The sequence below is a fragment of the Wyeomyia smithii genome, chromosome 1 (assembly GCF_029784165.1).
Source record: "Wyeomyia smithii strain HCP4-BCI-WySm-NY-G18 chromosome 1, ASM2978416v1, whole genome shotgun sequence".
Classification (NCBI taxonomy): Eukaryota; Metazoa; Arthropoda; class Insecta; order Diptera; family Culicidae; genus Wyeomyia; species Wyeomyia smithii.
This window is the reverse complement of record NC_073694.1, coordinates 146,743,036-146,764,079: the sequence shown is the minus strand read 5'-3', so window position 1 is coordinate 146,764,079 and position 21,044 is coordinate 146,743,036. Positions and strand designations below refer to the sequence as shown.

The window sequence follows — 21,044 nt, the reverse complement described above, 5'->3', positions numbered from 1 at the left end:
GCATTTTTTTTGCAATATAGCCGGTTGTACTTTTGACATACCGTTTTACTATGTTTCTATACACCAACATCACAACAACGATAATATGACTTCAAAGAGTTTTGATGTAAGTAGAGGAGTGTCTGAAAATGCAACGATAAACACTTAGTAACAATGAATACAATCGAACTTTGCTCGTTGCACTGAATCCGTAGCCCAACTAGTGAAGGACTTTCACGCGTTGGGTTGAGCTATCCAGGTTTTAAGATGACACCGGTTGTTTTTTTTTGTTAGGATTACTAATCACCTATTGGGTTACGCAGTGTCTTGCCCCTAGCATTCTTCAAAACAGCTGACTCAGATACCGGCATAGATGATTGTAGAACTGTTCCTTTATTGTTTTTCAGTATTCTACTCCTTTTAACTGGGAAAATAATCAGATTATTAACACGAGTTACATAAAGTGAGAGTCGCATCTTTTGTTTCAAGTCTCTTATTACCATCTCGTTTAGAGTCCTCTTAAAGAATATTCGTATATTACGTAACGTGAAATTTGGCAATTTTCAAAACCCCCATCAACTAAGTAACGCAAATTTGCATGGTGGTCTTATGCAGTGTAACACTTCGCTGGATACCTTTCCTCCACCTCTCCCCTGAGCGCGTTATGTATTATACAAATGTTTCCATATATGAACGAACGCTAGAGGTAAGGCACTATTGATATACAATGGTGATTCGCTTACCGGTTGCTCCTTAGTCGGGGGTTTGTTAGTTGGGCCCTCATCCATCTAAAAAGCGCTCTTATGTCAAAAGGGAACGACATTCAAATGCATGCAAGAAACCCGAAAAGTGAATAAATAATAAAATAAATTTTTACTACTCGTACTTAAGTTTATTTGTCATTGATTGTTGATGGTTACCTTTGATTACTCGAAAAAAATGACATTGATTACTTCGGAGTATTCTCAGGTTACGACCCATTTCGAAACCCCTTGAAACGAACCTCTTGGGATCCTTTTTTAGTGTTCTGTAAGGTTGTCACTTTCGGTTGTCAGCAAAGATACCAGATTTGTCAGCAAAACGATGATTTGTTTTGAATAGCAGGTATGTGCGGTTTTTTTCAATCTCCATCCCGCATAATCAATAACCATAAACGGATGATAATCCATATGGTTTAACGATACCCCATACAGTCGAAACTATATTCCGAACTAGTTGTTAGGCACGTTTTATGGTTATTGATTATGCGGGAAGGTTAACTACATTTTTTTCCCTATGACTTTCTCAAAATGTGGGCAGATTTTTACTGATTTCTGCCTGCTCGAGTGCATTTTTTCGAATCACGACTAGATTTTTATCAGATTTAAAAAAAAGACTGCACAATGAAACCGGTACCTCTTACAATCGCATTATTCGTTGCTCTAGCAGCTAACCTGATTTCAATTAACCTTATTCAGCTTATTTTTATTTAAATGGCATGTCGCATGTCACATCAATAAGAGGATGAAAATAGTTTATAAATTTCATTTTCGAATAAAAATGTGATTCATTTATTATAAATATTCGGAAAATTTGCGTTGAAAATCCATCTGTGCCATGATTTTTAAAAACCCAAGAGTACTTCTTTAGTTGAAAAAAAAAACTCACGAGCTGCATTTTAAATTTTAACAATTTTCAAAAATAGCCGTCTATGACACATGGTACAATTGTAAAAGGAAGAATTGCAACATTAACGTTTTAAAACGCACGATTTTTCAATAACATTGATTGTTGTTCGTGTTTCAAATCAACATTTGTCGATTACAATACCTTCGTTACACTATTGTAATATGACAAACTCCACAAATGTGAGTAATTGCGAATTTTACCCAAAACGTTTTTGCATCGAACGCAATAGATTGTATTAAACGGGTTAAACTGTTGAAATAACCGTCAATTCAAAACATCGAATAAATTATTCCACATTATACCACTGGCAAAGCGGCATAAACGTACACGACAAATAAATATTGCCCGAGAGCACAGAAAATTCAATTGTCATTTTTCAGTCCTTTTTGTGTGCACTTTCTATTCGATCATATACCTGAAGTTGACCTTCCGTTCTGTGGTATAAGCTTCCTTCTTCTACAGCGGGTTAGAAATTGGATGTGGAGTTGTAGCATTCTCTTTTTTGTAACCAATCGGCCATAAAGGCGAAAGCACTCTGCGGTTGTGACCGACATTTCACTTCAATATTTGGTATTTTCGTGCAACGTAAGAACTAACATCACTCATACGACGCGACGCGGGACAAAACACAACACTTATCGTTCTTACTACATTTAATATTTTAAAAAATTTTACCTTAAAACTCAACCGGTTTCGGGCGTAATACTGCCCATCTTCAGGAGGTGAGTCCGACTGGTTACACTTCTTTATACGTTGTTCGTATACGTTAGAGAGCATCAGCGGTTCTGTCGAATTACTGATGTGAAGCGATTCCCAAGCATTTAAGTGGGACGTTTTTCTTACGTTTTTAATAATTTTCGCGTTTTTCCAGTCTATTTGGTGGTCTAAAGTTACGGTGTGGGCGGCTGTTTTTTATACATAGTCCTCTATTTATGTGCAAATGAAAATTAGGGTGGTCCTAAAATCAACGAAAAAAAAACAAACTAACTTTTTTTTATTTGCATAAATAATTGTAAACATTCTTTGGCAAACTTGTAGATCAACTAATTCTAAGTAACTTTGTAAAAAAAAACTTTTTTGTAGACATTAAATTTGGTTTCCAAAAACAGTCTTTTCGCTCTATTTTTTCAATTCAAATTTAAAAACAAAGTTTTCTTCGGTAACTTTAATCAAAAATACGCCAATTTCGACGAAAAAACATTGTCGATATATTGTACAGATGAAGAGTTTTCACTATTTCTATTTTAAAAATAGGCCCTTTTAAAATATTAATGTCTCCGTTTATGGCAAACATAAATAATATTTTTTGGTATCATTTGAAAGAACAAATATTGTATGAATATTGTGAAGAAATACCGAAAGTTGCTTAAAATTAGTTGATCTACAACTGTGCCGATGAATGTATACATTTATTTCTGCAAATAAAGTTAGTTTTTTTATTTAGTCGGTTTCAGGACTACCCTAATTTTCATTTGCACATAAAAAATAGACTAAATATAAGAAACAAGTTCTTAGAGAAAAATTTTACTCTAAAACCACAAAATCGCATCGAAAAACTCATGTCCGCCTACATTGCCTTACTGTACCACTGTGCATTGTTGTTGAATTTATGTGAGCGTGTGACATTCTCGCACACGAAACAGAATTTACTCAATTTTAGATTTAGTTGACTCAATTTCATACTTCCACAGAAAAAAATATGTTGTAGATTTCGTGCGTATATTGTTTGTATGTAAAACTAACGCCATTCCGGGAGTTAAATATTGATAATATAATAGATGTACACACCAAATTTTCATTGCTGGAAACCAGCAAAATTTTGCTGATTTTTGGTGTGCTGTGTTTCCAGCAATCTGTTCAGCAAAATGAAATTTTCTGATTAGTCAGTAATGCTCAATTGCATAAAAGTGACAGATCGTTTGCTGCATATTCAGTAAAACAAAATACAACTTGCTGGTTGTCAGCTATGACAATTTGCTGTACATTCAGCAAAGCATAAATCAATTTGCTGGTCAACCAGTTAGTTCAAGGGAACCATGTTTCCCTCAGGCACCAGCTTCCATCCGCCCATCGGATCATAGCCAAATTATTGTTGAACTAGAGATGTATGATTATCATTTCAACTTTTAGGTTCATCTAGCCTAACAGTGACTTAGCTATAGTCCCATATCCGCTATCAGGAGCTTAGTGATGATCGCGTACCAGCTGCACAGCGATTTGGCGCGTTTTACTAATGACAGCTAGACGTAAAATTTTTTGAAATATCAATTCTTTCGCTGGATTCCAGCAAACATTCATTTACTGTTTTCGGTTCAGCAAATAGTTTTGCTGATTTTCGCGGATCACTGAATCGATTACTGGTTTTCAGTAAATTTATCAATGAAATACTGGTTTACAGCAAAAATAAAATTACTGAACGAAATTCAGTAAATTGTAGAGCTGAATAGCAGTAAACTTTTGAAAAAAATGCTGTGATTCAGTAAACAAGTGGTTTGCTGATACACTTTCAGCAATGTACTTTGCTGAACCATAAAGAGAAATTTTGGTGTGTAGCTTATCGAGGCACGAAGAAGAAATATTCAAATAATCAGGCCACGACGTGTAAATGTAAACTAATCCCAACCAAAGTTGCCATAGACGTGGTTCCCTGTGTACCTTCACTAACTCAGATCCATCACGGGAAGCAACTACGAAATGTGCGGCCGTCAAGCTCAAGTTCAATAATCAGGCCACGAAATGTACAATTAAATGAATGTTTCAATTACCTCGTGGAAAAGATAAAAGGAGAAACCGCACAATGGTTGTCAATAATCGTATATGGTTGTTGTGCAACTTTTAGCTTAGATAACACTTGAATGTTCTATCAATTTAACAATTTAAGTATGGATACATATAATGTTGTAATTGGTTTAAAAGCTTTATTATATTATATATAAGAGATATTCCACAAAACAAACATAATTACTGATAACAACTGTTACGCAAAAACTATTATTTAATGTTTAGTTTTCTTCGTTTTGAAAGTATTTTTTGTTTTTTTATCCCTCCGATTTTTTTGCTCTCGAGTTCTAATCTTCGTATTCATCACTTGCAGCTTTGCTTTAACCAGCAAATTTATGTATTTACTAGCTGACCAGGCAAATTCGTCCCGCCTATTTTTGTGTTTAATTTAATAATTTTCAACATTCCAAATTCATTGATTTCTTGCGATTTGCTTATATCGATTGAAATTATTGGTTTTATCGGAAAGACAACATCCTCGACTTTTGCCTTTAGTACATCATCTCTATTCCGAAAACACTCATATTGGGTGGTATTCAGTTATTTTCGTTGTTTTCCAGAAACTGAAAGTGGTCATCTTCGAATTCAAGATGGTGTCCAGGGTCAATGCTTGGCTTCTATACATTATTTCGATTACGGCAATATTCATATGCAGTAGTATTCGGCTGTTTCCCAGAAGTTGCCATCTTACAATTCAAAATGGTGTCTGAGGTCAATTTCTAGCTCCATGCATCATTCTGGTTAAAGAAACTCTCATATTGGGTGGTATTTGGTCCCTTTAGGCTATTTTCCAGAAACCGGAAGTCACCACCCTGGATTTTAAAATGGCATTTGGAGACAATTTCTGGCCCCTGAGCGTCATTCTGGTTTAAGAAACACCAATAATAGGTGTTATTTAGTCATTTTCGGCTGTTTTACAGAAACCGTAAGTCACCATCTTAGAATTCAAAATGGTGTCTGTGGTCGATTCTAGCTCCTGTGTATCATTCTGGTATCGCAGCATCTCATATTGGATGGAAATCGGCCGATTGAAGAAATACCCATATTGGGTGATGTTTGGTCATTTTCGGCAGTTTCCCATTCACCGGAAGTCGTCATTTTACAATTCATAATTTTGTCTGAGGTCGATTTGTAGATTTAGTGCATCATAACAATCCCGGAAATACCCATAATGAGTGTTATTTGGTCTTTTGCCACTGTTATTTAGGAACCGGAAGTCGCCATATTGGATTTCAAAATGGCATTCTGAGACAATGTCTGGCCTCTGAGCATCATTATGGTTAAAGAAACACCCATATTTGGTTGTTTTTGGGTAATTTTCGGCAGTTTTCCAGTCACCAGAAGTCGCCATTTTACAACTCAAAATGTTGTCTGAGGTCGATTCATGGCTTCAGTGCATCATAACAATCGCGGACATACCCATATTTGATCATTCGCTGCTGTTTTTCAGAAACCGGAAGTCGCCATTTTGAGTTTCAAACTGGCATTTGGAGACAATTTCTGGCCTCTGAGCGTCATTCTGGTTAAAAAAAAAAAACACCCATATTAGGTGGTATTTGGTCATTTTCGGCAGTTTTCCAGTCACCGGAAGTCGCCATTTTACAACTCAAAATATTGTCGGAGGTCGACAAACGTACAACCCGTGGAACACCACCCATGGATTGCCTCATACATAGGCGAACTTTACTATTATAAAATATTCGGCCGAGTCCACTTCACAATAAAATGTGCATTTTTTTTTCAGTGTACCCACTAGGGTAATATTATTGTCAAAAGTTACTCTTTTTCGCATGTCGTGTAGAACAGAATCAGAAGTGGCGCACCTAGCGGTCGAAAAGGTGACTAACGCTTCTGTCATTTTCAATTTGTCTTCATAATTTCACGTAAGTGAACTATATTGGTATTTAAGATATTTGATTTAGCGCAATTAAAAACAAACGTGCTAACTTTTACAATTTTTTATAACAAAATGATCTCACTGCAACCTGGTGAGGGTGACACATAGGGGGAAAGGGGTTACACCTAAACTTTCCGCCCCGGGTGTCATCTGGTCACGCTACACCACTGTACCTGAGGCAAAATTGTCTGAATCAAATATAAAACGCGGACGCTGAGAATAATATTATAATTTATACACATCCAGGGTTTAGCTTCAAAAGATAAAGTGGTAGTCTTCAACTGACCGACGCCTACCTAATTCTGCTCTAGATAACTATTTGATGGCATAATAGTAACACAAACTTAGGATTTGGTTTGCGTTGTGCGAAGAAATATACGCGGGCAAACACGAAAAAATTGTTGCTATGCCTTAGTGATGCTTTCCCTCCAACCATTTTTTTATCAAAAGGTATCGTCAAATTCTACTGTATATAATAAGTTACTACAGTCCTCGCTCCAAGGCAAAGCTGCCAATGGCAACGAGACACGCATAGTAGAAATAAATAGGTATGGCAATTTAATTGAATTGCAAACGTCGCACAGTGTGTCCAAATCGAGAAGCGACGGCAAAACTATTTTTTCAAGCCCAATGTTATCCATATCTTCTAGAAAGTTGCTTTGTTTACTGCTGTCCTTCATATGCTTTAATGGAATTAGTTACAAATTTCGCCATATAGAGGGCGCCATACCTAACTTTTAAACGTGACATGCTAGACGAATAGTTTCTTCTGCAAAGTTGTGTAAAATTTAATTACAAAACTGTTTGCTGAATATCTCAAACCTCTAGAAATTGAGATTTCAGAGCTACAAGACGTTTTCCAAAAAGGCTTTTAAAAAGCAGTTTTTCATCCATGTGTTCAACTCTAAGGCCTAAAACATGACTGTATATAATTGAGAGTGACGTGGTAAATCAAGATGAACAATTTCTAGTAATATATTGGTTATTATATACAGTATTCATGAATTAAACTGGAAAAAAGTGTTTTCAAAGGCTTTTTTTATTTGAGTTGAAACACGAAAAGGCGCAAACGAATCCAAGCTTCTATGAAACCATCCGATAGAGTACCTTTCTGACTAACAGAAAAACACAAAACTGCAGTGGGTTATTTGTAGTTTTGTATATATGGCGGTAACTTCAGTTACCGATTTTTACATGCATTTGAGCGCTCTACACTACGTTTCCGTTTCTATGCCCAACGAACAGACACCACAATGGGGCTAAATATAGAAAGGACGGAAATAGGAGATTTTGAAGTCCAATGTTATCAGTATCTTCTAGAAAGTTGTTTCGTTTACTGTTGTTCTTTATATGCTCCAATGCAAACCGCTTCAATTTTTACCATATAGAGGGCGCCACACCTAACTTTTGAACGTGACTTGCTAGACGAATAGTTTCTTCTGCAAAGTTGTGCAAAATGTTATTACAAAACTGTTTGCCGAGTAACTTGAACCTCTAAGAATTAAGATTTCAGAGATACAGCATCTCTTACAAAAAAAAAAATAATTTAAAAACAAACCTCAATATTTAGAGGTTCGAGATATTCAGCAAACAGTCGACGCGTCTTACTCTTACGTCGAATCCGTTATTGTGACGGTGCCACACCGTCTCGGACTACACTTTGCAGCTCAAAAACGAACAACCAAACGAAACACTCGGCTGTCATTTTTGTCGTACGACATTTAACAGCATTTGTTTTTTGTTGTTGGTGTTTTTAAACTATGTACATCCTTGTTTTCGGGTGCAATCCGTGACAGAAAAAGTATAGTTTTGGTATAGTCCGGAAAGTGCAAAAACAGCTACAGGGCGAAAATTATGGCGTAGATACGCCACAAAAACGAATTCGATATTAGGAACAACTCGGAAGTCAAATGAAGCTGTGTAAATATGGTCGCTATGATCGCTACACTTTAGTTTAATCGACAATAAAAATTATTACTCTTGTGATCTCAGCAATGGTACTTTAAACCATAACTAATCTCAGTGCAACAACTACCAGTCAACGTAAACCATAGGCCAATATGATTCATGATACTTTTGTCGTTAAAATACGATAGGGCTAATACCAAGTCATAAACGGTTTTATTCGCATAACCATTGGCTTAAATAGCATTTGGAATGGAGGTAAACATGTTTTATTGGTTTGCTTTTGTTTTCATCGGTCAGAGGTGCTTTAAGGAAAAAATGTTCGTGATTTCTTTTCAAGCAAAAAGGGGAAGCATTTGACTGAAAACCGCTTTTCAGTAATTAAACATAATTAAACAATGTCTAATTACGTGTAGCTCCTTATTCCGTGCACTTAATATCAAAATGTGAAATATATGTGAATATCAAGAAGTGTGTTGATTCTATGTAATTTATCCGTAAAAATCATGCCCTCAAATCTAGTACAAAAGCGTTCAAATGCGGAGAAACCGGCTTTTTATTAAAATTTCTCTTCAACCATGTTTCGATTACTATTGTACCCCTCATAGAGCCTAAAATAGGCTCAGTAAATTGATGATTGTGATGTCATACACAGGGTTACACAGGTGATCTCTAGTGCCATAATTTGTAGCATCAGATACACTAAGGTCTTGATTACGCGTTTTCGAACGCATCTTTCTTATGCGGAATCTGATGAGGTTACTCTGATTACTGGATATTCACTGATTTGGCATTAACTCTCTGTATTTTTCTTGATATTCAGCTCGATTATAAAAGTATTTAGCAGAGATGCTTGAAAACCTTTAGCAATTAAAGTTTTTTGTTCATGCGGATTTCGGAATTTACACGGGTTTTGGAATTTACTCGTTTTTTACGCGTTACGGAGGTCGTATTAATAAAAGAGTTTAATCTGTTTCTCCTATAAAGCAAACGCTTTTATTCATACGACTTTCTCCTCTCTAAACTTTTGAATCCATTTTTATGTTTTTCGTCAAGTGTTGCTATCATATTATTCAACATTGTACCGCCACTTTAACGACAATAACAACATTTAACGTTCGAATAAAGATTGAATTCGATCTAGAAGATTCAATATGCTACTATGTCTCATAGCTATTGTAGTTGGAACATGTTTGTTCTGGTTGCTGAATAGTATGGAGCAATTCGGTTTTGTTATGATGTGTTTAAATTTAAAATAGCTTACCCTATTTATTAGTCACATTTCTTAGAAGATTCACCAATCTATTGCTGCAAAAACGAAGGAAATCCATCGAATACTAACCAATTTATTAGCATTTGAAATTGGACATATTTTTAACTTTTTCAGGTTTTGGGTTTTCATTTTCCTTCTGAGAGATGTAGTTCTACGTCAAAATAAATCAACTCTCCCTTCAGAAATTCAAATTAAGCTTTTTTCTAGAATTTTGTTATTTAGAAAAAAGTAGGAGGGTGGTATCCAAGACACGACCGCAAAGTTGACGTAGAACTGCGTTAGTTTTATGTTTCATTTGAAACTACAGGCTATACAGGGTGTTAGGTAGCTCACTTAACATCCTTTAAGAAGTGTTAGAGGACCCTATTTGATGAAAAAAAATCCTTCTACACATATGACCAAAATTTAACTAGTGCAGAGTTATTCACTTTTTCCAGAGTTCTGTTAGTTTGCCTGTAACGATATTTAGCATAACAAGTATGATAGCTAACTCAATTCGGTTGAATTCTTCGGGAAACTTGAGAAAATTTAATAGTGTATTAAAAACGGCGAATTAGAGAGAATTAGAAGCACTTAGAAAGAAACAAATGTGAAAACAAATGTTTTTTGAGAACTAAACTGCAATTTTGTCTTTGAAATGTGTGATAAACATGGGTTTTGTTGTTAACCAAATTAAACATTAAAGTCTACTCTACAAGTTTTTCTTTGACGCCAAGCATCTGACCTTTTTAGTTTAGCTGTTATTTCACTTTAAAAGCAAAAAGCTGCGCCTTCATTTACTGTTGTAAGATTTACAGTTTGCTGCTCCACTGTGTAACGAAACGTTTCAAGCATCAACCAAAACGAGCGATTAGGTTTTATCATATAGGGTATCGAACGTCTTCGTCAGTGGTTTTCTTCGACCCCCTTTTGCATAAGATTGCTGCAGAAAAACTGCCGAAGAAAACCACTGACGAAGACGTTCGATACCCTACTTTAGTTTATTGGTTTTTTTTTTTTTTGAACCAATTTAAGCTCAGCATCGTCCAACAGATAGGTATTTTGATTCTCAGTACTAAAACCGTACTATGTCTCTAATCACTCGGGTGATCAATAGACTGGGACACGGTTTTATGGGAAAAAAGCGATTGTGTTATTTTTCCGCTCCCATGCACTTTTCGAGTTCCTTATGGGTCCTACAACAACTGTGTAAATTTTCAGATCGATCGGTGGAACTATATTTTTGCGCCCGGTTTTTTTAATTTACATACGATTTTATATGGGAAAATCCACTTTTTCACGGCGCTACGATGCTTGTAGATTAAGTTATTTCCCTTAAATTGATTGGATATCTGACGAACGGCTCACCATTAAATTTTTCTCGTAATACTGCTGCAGCATGCAGCTATTGCAAATTCAACCATGTGATAAGAAATGATATCGTGTAAAACTTATCTTGGAGGCTTCTCCGAAGATACTATGAGCAAAAATCATACTTTAAAACTTAATTTCACGCGAAAATATTTCTCATCCTTAAGTCATTTTGCAATAGCAGCATGCTGTTGCAGTGTTGCTGGAAAATTCTATGGTGAGCCGTTCGTCAGACATTCAATCAGTTTGGGGCGAATAAAATTTTCTACAAGCATCGTAGCGCCTTATGGTCTTCAGAAGTGTTTTTGATTGCAGCACTCTATTTTAGAAGAAAAAAAACATTTTCTTTAACAATTATGAATACCTTTCTTCCTATTAAAATCAATTTTCTTCAACGCACGAAAAAAGCAACCTTTTATACAGATGTTAATTGAAAACGATGTAGCAGAAAGTGAACTTTCTTGTATATTTAATTCCAAACCAGCATCTTGTTAGCTTTACCTGTCTGTATCCCACAACTGCCAAGCAAAGATGTCACACAAAATATTTTCCTGCGTTTACAAGTTCGAGGAAAAAGTAACGATTAAAAAGAGAAAGTTTCTAGTCGAAAATGTATATCACAGAAATTTTACAACTGGCATAGAATTTTTTGAACATGTTAACATTTAATTCAGGTTAATTCAAACGGGGACGGGGAGGTTCTGTCCATTTTTTTGCTGCTGATATAGAGGATATCGCAGCAGGCAGTTGGTGTCTACTCATAAAGTCTGTGCTAGGCGTGCCCGCATATGATTGGTATATTGCTCGTGAAAATTCGACCTTGAAATTTTTATTCAATTTTCACTGTTAAGCAAAGAAGAGATAATGATTGATGATAACTAAAATATCAAAAAATTTTCCATCATTTTATCAATCAAACGACATATTGACTATTGTGATCCATCATGTAGAATACAGAATGTATCCTGATATAGTGCGGTAAGACGTAGTCCTACATCAGAATTCTGTTTGCAGTGCAAATTTCTAATGGGCCATTCCCTATAAACCATTCTCAGACAGTTTTTCGGTACAACCAAAGGTTTTTGAGCTATAATATATTGAATGAAGCGCATGCCAAAATGCATACGCCCTTTTAGAAAATTACTTTTGAGTCTGAAAAACTGCCCACCCGTGAAAAATACTCAATTACAAAAAGTCAAATAGGTGTGCAAAGTTTCATTCCAATCAAAAATAGTTTATATTGGACGACACCAGTTTGGCATCGAATTGAATATAGAAGTATAAGTACCGCTCGAAATAGAACGTTTTGTATTATTATGATGTTTTTACTCCGCTATCGCTTGGAATGTCGGCATCACTGATATTTCTCATTCTTCATTAAACTGGTATCTAAGTGTCTATTATAAAGGACAATCTTAGGAGGATTTTTCAAGCAATGTTTTTTCAACAAGAGATGCTTTATTATAAATTGAAAGCATGCAAGAGAAACGTTTAGAAAGTATAACCTATTCAAGCAAAACTTCCACATTACATTAAAGGCATTAACCTGGATTGACACACGTGGTTTAGTGTTACGAAATGGAGATACAACGTGATTATTTTTAAACAGTGTAATTTTATTTCGAAGTGCTGAAGGCATACATGCAAGAGAAATATTTTTAGAATATTAATTGGGGTCACAATTTCAATTTTGCTCAAAAGCCCCCACGTGAATGCGCTTTTATTCCGTACCTGTTTAGGTTGAGTGTTATCGAACAACAACGAATGAGTTTGGAGCGATGCTGTTGGTTATAACCACGGAAATTTTCTTAGAACAATATATATTTTCTTTTATTCAGCATTGGTTGCTGTTATACAGTATTTATTCCACTTTCACTCATTCACACACGGCAGTTTTTAGTTTCAGGGCTAATGAAATGTTTATACAATGTAAATATAATGTACAATATAACATTCATATGTTTTGGCATATGAGGGATTTCTGCTTATGATTTTCATTAGCCCACATTTGTTTCACTTTCTGATTTGGCTAAAAGTGTAAATACAAATGGTTTTATTGGAAAGTTGTGAGACAAGCTGTGTTTTGACCTAATTTGGTTAGTTTCGGGGATTACAATTTATTTATTCAAAAAAAAAAATAAAAAATACAGTAATTCAACAATTAAACAGCATCTAAAAATTGTATACGTGTATTGCTGGAAATCTCTCAACAGTTTTGTATAGCAACTGGAAAAATTGTAGTCGGGCAAATATTCACTCTAAATTTTTACCAGCGAAAAAAGAACGTATTTTGACCAATAAAATAAAATCACTCATGTCTCTAAAACTTCTATGTATATTGTGTTTCTCGATGGATACTGTCAATCAATAATTCAATCTGGTGAGATTGATTGGATATTTATTGGACGCTGTTGCATTCAAGCTTTCCACAGAATTTCCTAATATTAGTGCTCTACCAAACATTGATCCAGAACCAACTCGCAATCTGTGTTACTCGTTTTCGTTTCGTTCAAAACAATTTCTCTAGCCCTTCCACACGTAGTTTGTCACAGGTAACAGCAGCACATATTAACAACACACAACACTGTTACAACAGGAAAAGTGTTACAATTACACCAACTGCATGCCCCATATACACTGATCTCATAGGTAACACCTCCAAGAGCGAGTAGTAAGTGTGACCTAGGCTGCGATACGCACCAAAGTATATACTTTGTCATACGATAGAGTCAAGGTTAATCTTTGCTGCCTTTCGCAGTGTTAGTGCGTAGGCGTTGTACACTGTAACCCGGTCTACGTTTCCGTAATTTAATGTTAATTTATAGTTTGTATGCCTTCCACTCACAAGCTATTAAGCCATTGTTTCCTGAATTCTTCCAGACTCTCCCAAGCATTACGGTGAGTATTCGTAAAATGCCGACAGATGACAACAGACTACCAGAGGAGTAGTGTCATAAACGCGTCATGACGTGAGTAAGCCTATACCGGGTAATTTTCGATAGAATGGTATTTAGGATAATCGCTGCAAAACTGTTGCAACGTACATTCACTTCTAAACTGACGCAATAACGATTATAACAAAATAAAATAAATAATTAATCAATTGGTGTCAACCCAACGGAAGCGCAATGAACTGAACGCAAAAGGGAGCATGAAATGAGAGCAACGACACGAAGCGTGGGTATCACTGTCCAATCTGTACGGCAATAACTTATTTTTAAATTGCCAGAATTCTAACGCGCCACATTTTATTATCCGGCGGATCTCGTTAACTTTACCACTGGTTCAGCAATGAAGTGTAAGATGCACGGAGGAGATCTGGACGCATGGGCTATGAATCGTGAACCGTGTAAAAGCATGATACCGAGCTGGGTTGCACAATTTAACCTTCGCCATTGCTCCTCCGGGTATCCGCTTCCGTCGATGAAAAGCAAATTGCATTTCTGCGGAATGAAAAATGTTACAACTTCATTCTATCAAATTGCACAATTGATTTATGATACGCGCCGTATAAAATTTGCTCATTTAATTATTTTAATTTTTTGTTCCTTTCCGCGCCCATCGTATGCTGGGGGTGGTGGGTGGAAAATCCAATACGGCCCCGATAGGCTCAGCATCGTCCAATTTAGTCGGAAAGTTCACCCAGAGCGTGCGGCGGATCGTGCAAGATGTCAAAGATGAAGGATCGCCAAGTGAGTCCCCTTCTTTTTTTTTGCTTTTATATCTCTAATGACGGACTGACGACGGCCAAACAAAGGGTGTGTTCATCTATAATTATTAACCGTCTATTTTTTGTTCTTCATGGCATGTACATTCATTCGCCCAGGTGGTATGAGCCGGGAGGAACTGATTGAAACCAACGAGCGACTGAGAGCGGTTCGCATACGTTTGGAAGAGTCATACGATACTGCGAAAAAAGCGTTAGTGACCCTGATGAACAAGTACGGAGACTCCAAGAGCCAGCGAAACGTATTCAATCGTTATCCGATGCTGAAGTTGATGATAAAGGTATTTTTTCTCTCCCCAAAAAAATACACAAACAAAATTTATCGCTCCCAAACACTGCTATGTAGATTACTTGTTGTAACTCAGCACGGTTGCCTTGCCTTAAGCACTTCCATTGAGAATCGGAATCGTTCCGTCTAAGTGGTCTGCAGAACCAATCGTTTGTTCAAATTGAACGGATTTTCGTGGTTTGTACACTAATCGAATCATTTTTTTAATGAATTTGGATTCATTGCCGTGATAGGCAAATGATTAACAAGACTATTTGCCGCAACAAATAATTCAAGGAAATTATGCTTTTATTAATTAAAACATTTGTAAGAGAAAAGTTTTTTTAATACAAGTTGGTTTCATGAAAGAGGCATTTCTTGTTCAAGTAGTTATTCCAGAAAGTTTTAGTTATTTGTTGATTTTTTTTTTCAAACGTATACATTGGTTGTTTTTAATTTGTAGTGAGCAAGCTATTTACCCAGAAGAGCATAAATTGCGCCAAAGCAGCAATGTCAACAACATTGAAATTGCAATATTGAAAGAGTTGAAACTGTTTTTTATCAATCTGAAAGCAGTCTAATTATTGTCACCAATCGTAGTCCTACGTCAAACACGCGGACAACCTTGTTTGATTTGAAATTTGTGTGTTCAAATTAGGTTGAAATATTGCAACGCCCTCAAAATGTTATAATTGTTAACACTGCGTCCAATCGCTGCTTACAATCTATTCAGCTAGGTTGAAAAGCACCGTGCGAAGCAACAACAATATCGATATTGACAATTAAATTGAAACCTGAGCTTTCGTTACCCTCGTGTCTCATAGGACGTTATTCGGCTGGAAACACAATACTGGACGCTGGTGGAAATCCCCAAGCAAGAAAAGCTCGAAACTGTCCCTGCCTTCGTGCTGCGCGCCTGCAGCATAATGGAAAAGTCGCAAAAGTCGGGCGAAGGTGTCAAAACGTCGGCCAAGCTAGCGGAGGAGGCGGCCGAGAAGCGGGAACGGATGGAGCGTCTGGAAAGTAAGTCCAATCGTTAAATCGCTCAGGCGATGATAATGTCAATTTTTTACAAGTACCTCACGATGTCAGCTTGATTTTATTGTTATTTTTTCTATCTTTCTCTTTCTCTAAGTGATGACGACCGCACAGATAGAGCAGGAAAATACGCAAATGATCAATGATTTGTACCGCTTGCTGAAAAAATATACCGGCTTGAGAAACCTTATCCGCGAACTGAAGGTAAATTGAATTCGTGACTGCCTGGTAAGCAAGCTTGAAATGTTCTATCCTCTTTGCAGTCTGAGTATGGGAACTCTAAAATCTACCCAATTTTTCCACGATACACGATGCTAAAGGATATGATCAAGGATATTATGCACGACCCTGACTACATGGAGGTTTGCCACGAGGTGAATACCTAATACAAGCTTATCCGTTTTGCCATTAGACGCTTCTACCGATTACCCCTTCCAGCTTTGTCAGTCCTAAATGTCCTAAATGCTTGGCTCATCATTGCCATCAGCTTCTGCTTTTCCTTCCCCTTATCGTTTGCACACGTACAATATAGTTTCCAGGCTTATCGTTTACATTCTGCCGTACCATCCTTGTTTCCAGTCGAATATCTTGCTGGCATCAACATTGCTGCCGGGAAAATCTGTCTAAAATATCTAGATAAAATTTATTTTAACTGCATATCGATTGAAACATATTCATGGGTGGGTGGTAGTAGGGAAAAAGGCATTCAATTGCAATAGAATTTTTCTCCTACAATGTCTTACTATCTACTAAAGGAGAGAATTTAAATGCAATTCCATTTAATTTTTATGTAAAGCGTTCACTTTAGTTTTCGAAAAACTCAAATGTTAGAAATTTTATGGTGCTGAACCCTAATTCAAAGTAAAACATGAAAAACCAAGAAATTATTTAGAGGTTACATGGACCAGGACGGTAGCAGTTCTCTGGAGACATTTGACCGTTGTTTAGCAGCACGTAATTATATCCTAAGATTTATGCCGCTGCTAAGAAACAGGGATATTTTTTGCTCGTTACCAGAGCATTTTTGCTAGCACCAAATTCGACTTTATTTAAAGGTAGCATAAACTGTTGCGATATCACAAAGTAGAATGTTTATTTCAATCTAATTTTATTCGAAATTTTTGATATAGATATCCAACAAAATGAGGGGTGAAATAATGGTTTTTGATATCACAGGTTTTATAATACAGAAAATGCTAAGATAGCACTATTACTTGTAATTTTTGAGAAAAAAATTATCAAACACATGGAGAAAAAATTGAATCAATAATGGAGAGCCAGAAAGAATAACTAAACAATAAGTACTAGGAGTAAAAAATAGGTATAATAATGTGGAATCATCGATCATCTATTATCTCTGGGTCTTATAGACCGCATTGAACAAAACAAATTTTTAAATGATCGGACGCTTAGAATCACTTGACAAATGGAGTTCATAACACAGTGCAACAAAAATTTACTTTTTTTTTGCCTTGGCTTCTATGTATAACTTTTTCATGTATTTTGACGCAAAACCGAATTTTCCCGAGTTCGAACACAATTCACCTTAAGGGGCAACAGTGGCGCCATTTTAAATTTCTGAGAAATCGGAAATTTTCGATGTTGGTTATGGTGTTGGCTTACAATGGTGTAAGTCAAATCTGTCTTATATTGAGTGGAAATATCTCAGGATCTGATCCACGTAAAATGTCAGCATTATGTTAATTTTGCCCCAATTCCCTACAATACTAAAATAGGTTTATCTCGATGTTAGATTAATTTATTTGAAATCTGTTTAATGTAACATCAAGAGTGTAAGAGATACACAAAGTTACAATAGGAATTTGTCTTTACAAGATCCTCCCCTTTTCGTGGGGAAATGTGTAAAACAATGAAAAAACAAGGTATTCTTTCCTAAGACAATTTTGAGGCAATTTTTATAGATAACCTTTGCAACATATTAGCTGGGCGCACTTAAATCTCCCAGCTGGTTTTAAGGTACGATGCTGGCCTAACAAGCCAGTCGTCGAAGGTTCAAGTCTCGGCTCGGAACAAGACTACTATAGACTGTTCCAGATATGATAGACACACTTTCGAAATAATAAAAATGTATTCTTGTTTTGATTTTTAATTGTTTTATTTGGCACACTGTATCATTGTTTGTGTCTTAAGCGTGGTACGCAGTTGAAAAGAAAAGAGGTTCACGAAGTTTTGCCCTTTTTACCAAACGGAATTTCGACAGCTGAGAATGCTTCACAGTAACGATATCTGACGCCAGTGAGCGCATGATTTTTGCTTGAGTGAGTCGCGATGTATCGCGTGAATTCTGTGTGCAAAAATAACCAGAAATCAAAATGGCGAAGCTGTTGTCTGATTCTGAACATAAAACAGAATTTCTGGATGGCTTGTAAATAAGTGAATTTTCGAAAAATCCTAATAAACTCGAGCCTTGAGCTTACAGGTTTCACACAGCTTCAGTTCAAAGGAGGAAGAGTTACCTGAACAAAACAGCTGCAGCGGACAATAACAATCCCCGGAAATGTCGTAATACTTATCAGTTTTTATGTTGTTTTATTCATCTACGAATTGACGAATTTGCATGCCTGAGTGATATCTGATAGCAATCACGTTTTACGAAATGTACAATTTTCATTTATTTCTCTAATTTTTATGAGCTAGGAAACGGGTTTCAGAAATTATCAAAATATGTTACGTAATAATTCACTTAGGTATGCAAATTCGTCGTTTACCAGTAGTTTAATTCTACGTGAAACTCATATGAAATGCATGCATCTACTGAATAAGTTTCAAAAGATAATTTATCTTACCAGGTCATGATGAACTCAAATGACAATCACGTAGAATTTACTAGAAAACGATAGTGGAAAATATTCACGTAACTCTTCCGGTAACTATAACGTGAAAAATATTTTGAATGTAGGCTAAATGTCTTCCAATCTGGCATCGCAGGGTGTGAGACAACCAAGGGGATGGCAGCCCTATCTAAACTCTATACGTTTGACAGTAGGCAATCATAAGCGAAACTTCTCACTTTTCCCCGAACATGACTCATAAGCTTCAGCACAGTTGTAAATCCCACCATTTTCACCACTTTTGGCCAATCTTTCTAAATTTTTCGATGCTATCAGCTGGTTTTATGTGTTTTCGAAGCTTTGCTTTGGTCAAAGCTCAAAAAGTTTCGATAAGCCGTGCATCCGGACAATTTGGCGGATTCATGTCTTTCGGCACGAAACAGACGTTTTGGCTTTTGTATCAACGTAGTGTTTTTTTTTGACAAACGGGCTAGATATTTTGCCGCACTCGCAAATTGCCTGCCACACCATCACCTTCTTGCCAAATTTTTCGGTGAAAATGGCTTTCTCCGTTTCGGGGATATTCTTATTCTCGCTTACAGTGAAATATTGTGGCCCAGGAAGATTTTTCTAGTCCAAATCCACATACCTTTCATCGTCCATGATAATGCACCTAGAACTTTTGCAAAATACTGAATCATACAGTTTCCGGGCTCTTGGTTTGACAGAAGCGGCTTGATTTGGATTCCTTTTAGGTTTTTCTCTGCTTCTGGTACGTTTTTTAGCCCAAGTCGCTCTTTAGCACGCATCACATTAGGCGTCGAGGTCCCAATTTTTCTCGCCACATCCCGGACGGAAGCTGATGGTTTCTGCTTGTTGATATCCCTGATTTTTTTGTCGGTAGCAGGACTTTCAGCAGACTTTGGCCAATTTTCGCAATGGCATTCCACTCACATTGCACCACTTGTGCACAATACTTTTTCTCTTCTGCGGAGTAAGACCACGCATTTTGAGAGTAATCAGAAACTAAACCGTTTTTTGATGTTATGACGTACAGAAATGTGTAAACAAAAGCACGCAGCCAGTAGAATTCGAAACATTTCAATCGATTTAAAATGACCGTTAACATTTGGTGTGCTTATAATGTCTGGAACAGACTATAGTGTCGTAGCGCTAGCCCCGCAGTTGTCCCGTACACTAAACGAAATCTGTGTATGGTAAACAGAAGGTCGCGTTCCGAACCGGAATGTAGCACCCAAGGCTTTGTTAATTGGAAGCATATAAATCCCCCCCCCCCCCCTCATACGTGATCTATGACGAGCTTGAGACGTTTCTCGAAAAATCGCACGCTATACACAGCTGGTCCATCGATATCTCGTCTATCGATATCTAGTCCAAGATCTTGGAAATGAGCTTCTTAAATTGGTCCATAGTGTTCATTTTATGTTCGCTCTGCTAGGGCAGTATATACGATGATATTCGCCCGGTGCACCGTTCTTTTGAAATACGTAATGATCCTTCCCGTTGAGGTCCTCAAGTCCGGGCCATAACCTTCTCCAGATCCTCGGCCTTTTAGTACGCGCCCTTGATTTTTTTCACGTTTCCTCGATAAACACCACGCCTGCGTGCCGCGAAAGTATCAGTTTGGCTTTGCCCAGCCTCTTCTTCGTTGTAGCCACCGATACTTCGTGAATCTTGCGTTTCCTTGTACCGTGCTGGATCGAAATCCGTACACCTAAGCACATGATAATCTTCGACGGTCAATATAAAATCAAGAAATCACATATTGCTTTGAACTGACATGTTTACTTATAGGTCTACTTATATTTTATGACTATTTTCAAGCAAAATGATTAAAATCACTCCGGAACTCGAAAAAATCATGTTTAAATAGAACATGTTTTGAATCGAAATCCGTACAGTTTTTTGTCTGAATCAAACCCGTACACTTTTGAATCGAAATCCGCACACACGCGATATAGACTGGATCAAAGTCCATACAGCAATGAATCAAAATCCGTATAGATATAGAAGTATAGATATAGAAGTACAAAAATGAACATCTTTTATTTATAATTTATCTTTAAATTTACGAATTAATATATTTTGAGGATCAATTGGTTCCTAAGCACGGTTTTCTAATGTTGTATATCAGCTGAAATAGTGCAATTTTCGTAGCGTTTCGTTGCGGCACCGCTTATCGTAGTAACCGGAACCTCTCGAAGCTTCCCGGTACGACTTTCCCTTGCGCACCTCAGTCACAGCTCCTTCGAAATTGTTTGCCGTATATTTATACTTGTTTTCTTCCATTGTATGCTGAAAATAAGAGGAAAATTCAACAATTTATGCATGATACACTTGAAAAA

The 21,044-nt window shown here is 36.7% G+C and overlaps 1 protein-coding gene across 1 annotated transcript in view; it reads left to right on the top strand.

The window, feature by feature from the left end:
• The window catches only part of LOC129718168 (uncharacterized), a 104,026-nt gene that overhangs the window by 71,223 nt on the left and 11,759 nt on the right, over positions 1–21,044 (top strand). Inside the window, exons 3-8 of the mRNA XM_055668623.1 lie at positions 13,734–13,751; positions 14,462–14,545; positions 14,680–14,861; positions 15,673–15,871; positions 15,984–16,090; positions 16,150–16,260. Coding sequence (XP_055524598.1) covers positions 13,734–13,751; positions 14,462–14,545; positions 14,680–14,861; positions 15,673–15,871; positions 15,984–16,090; positions 16,150–16,260 — 701 coding nt within the window. The remainder of the gene's footprint in view (positions 1–13,733; positions 13,752–14,461; positions 14,546–14,679; positions 14,862–15,672; positions 15,872–15,983; positions 16,091–16,149; positions 16,261–21,044) is intronic.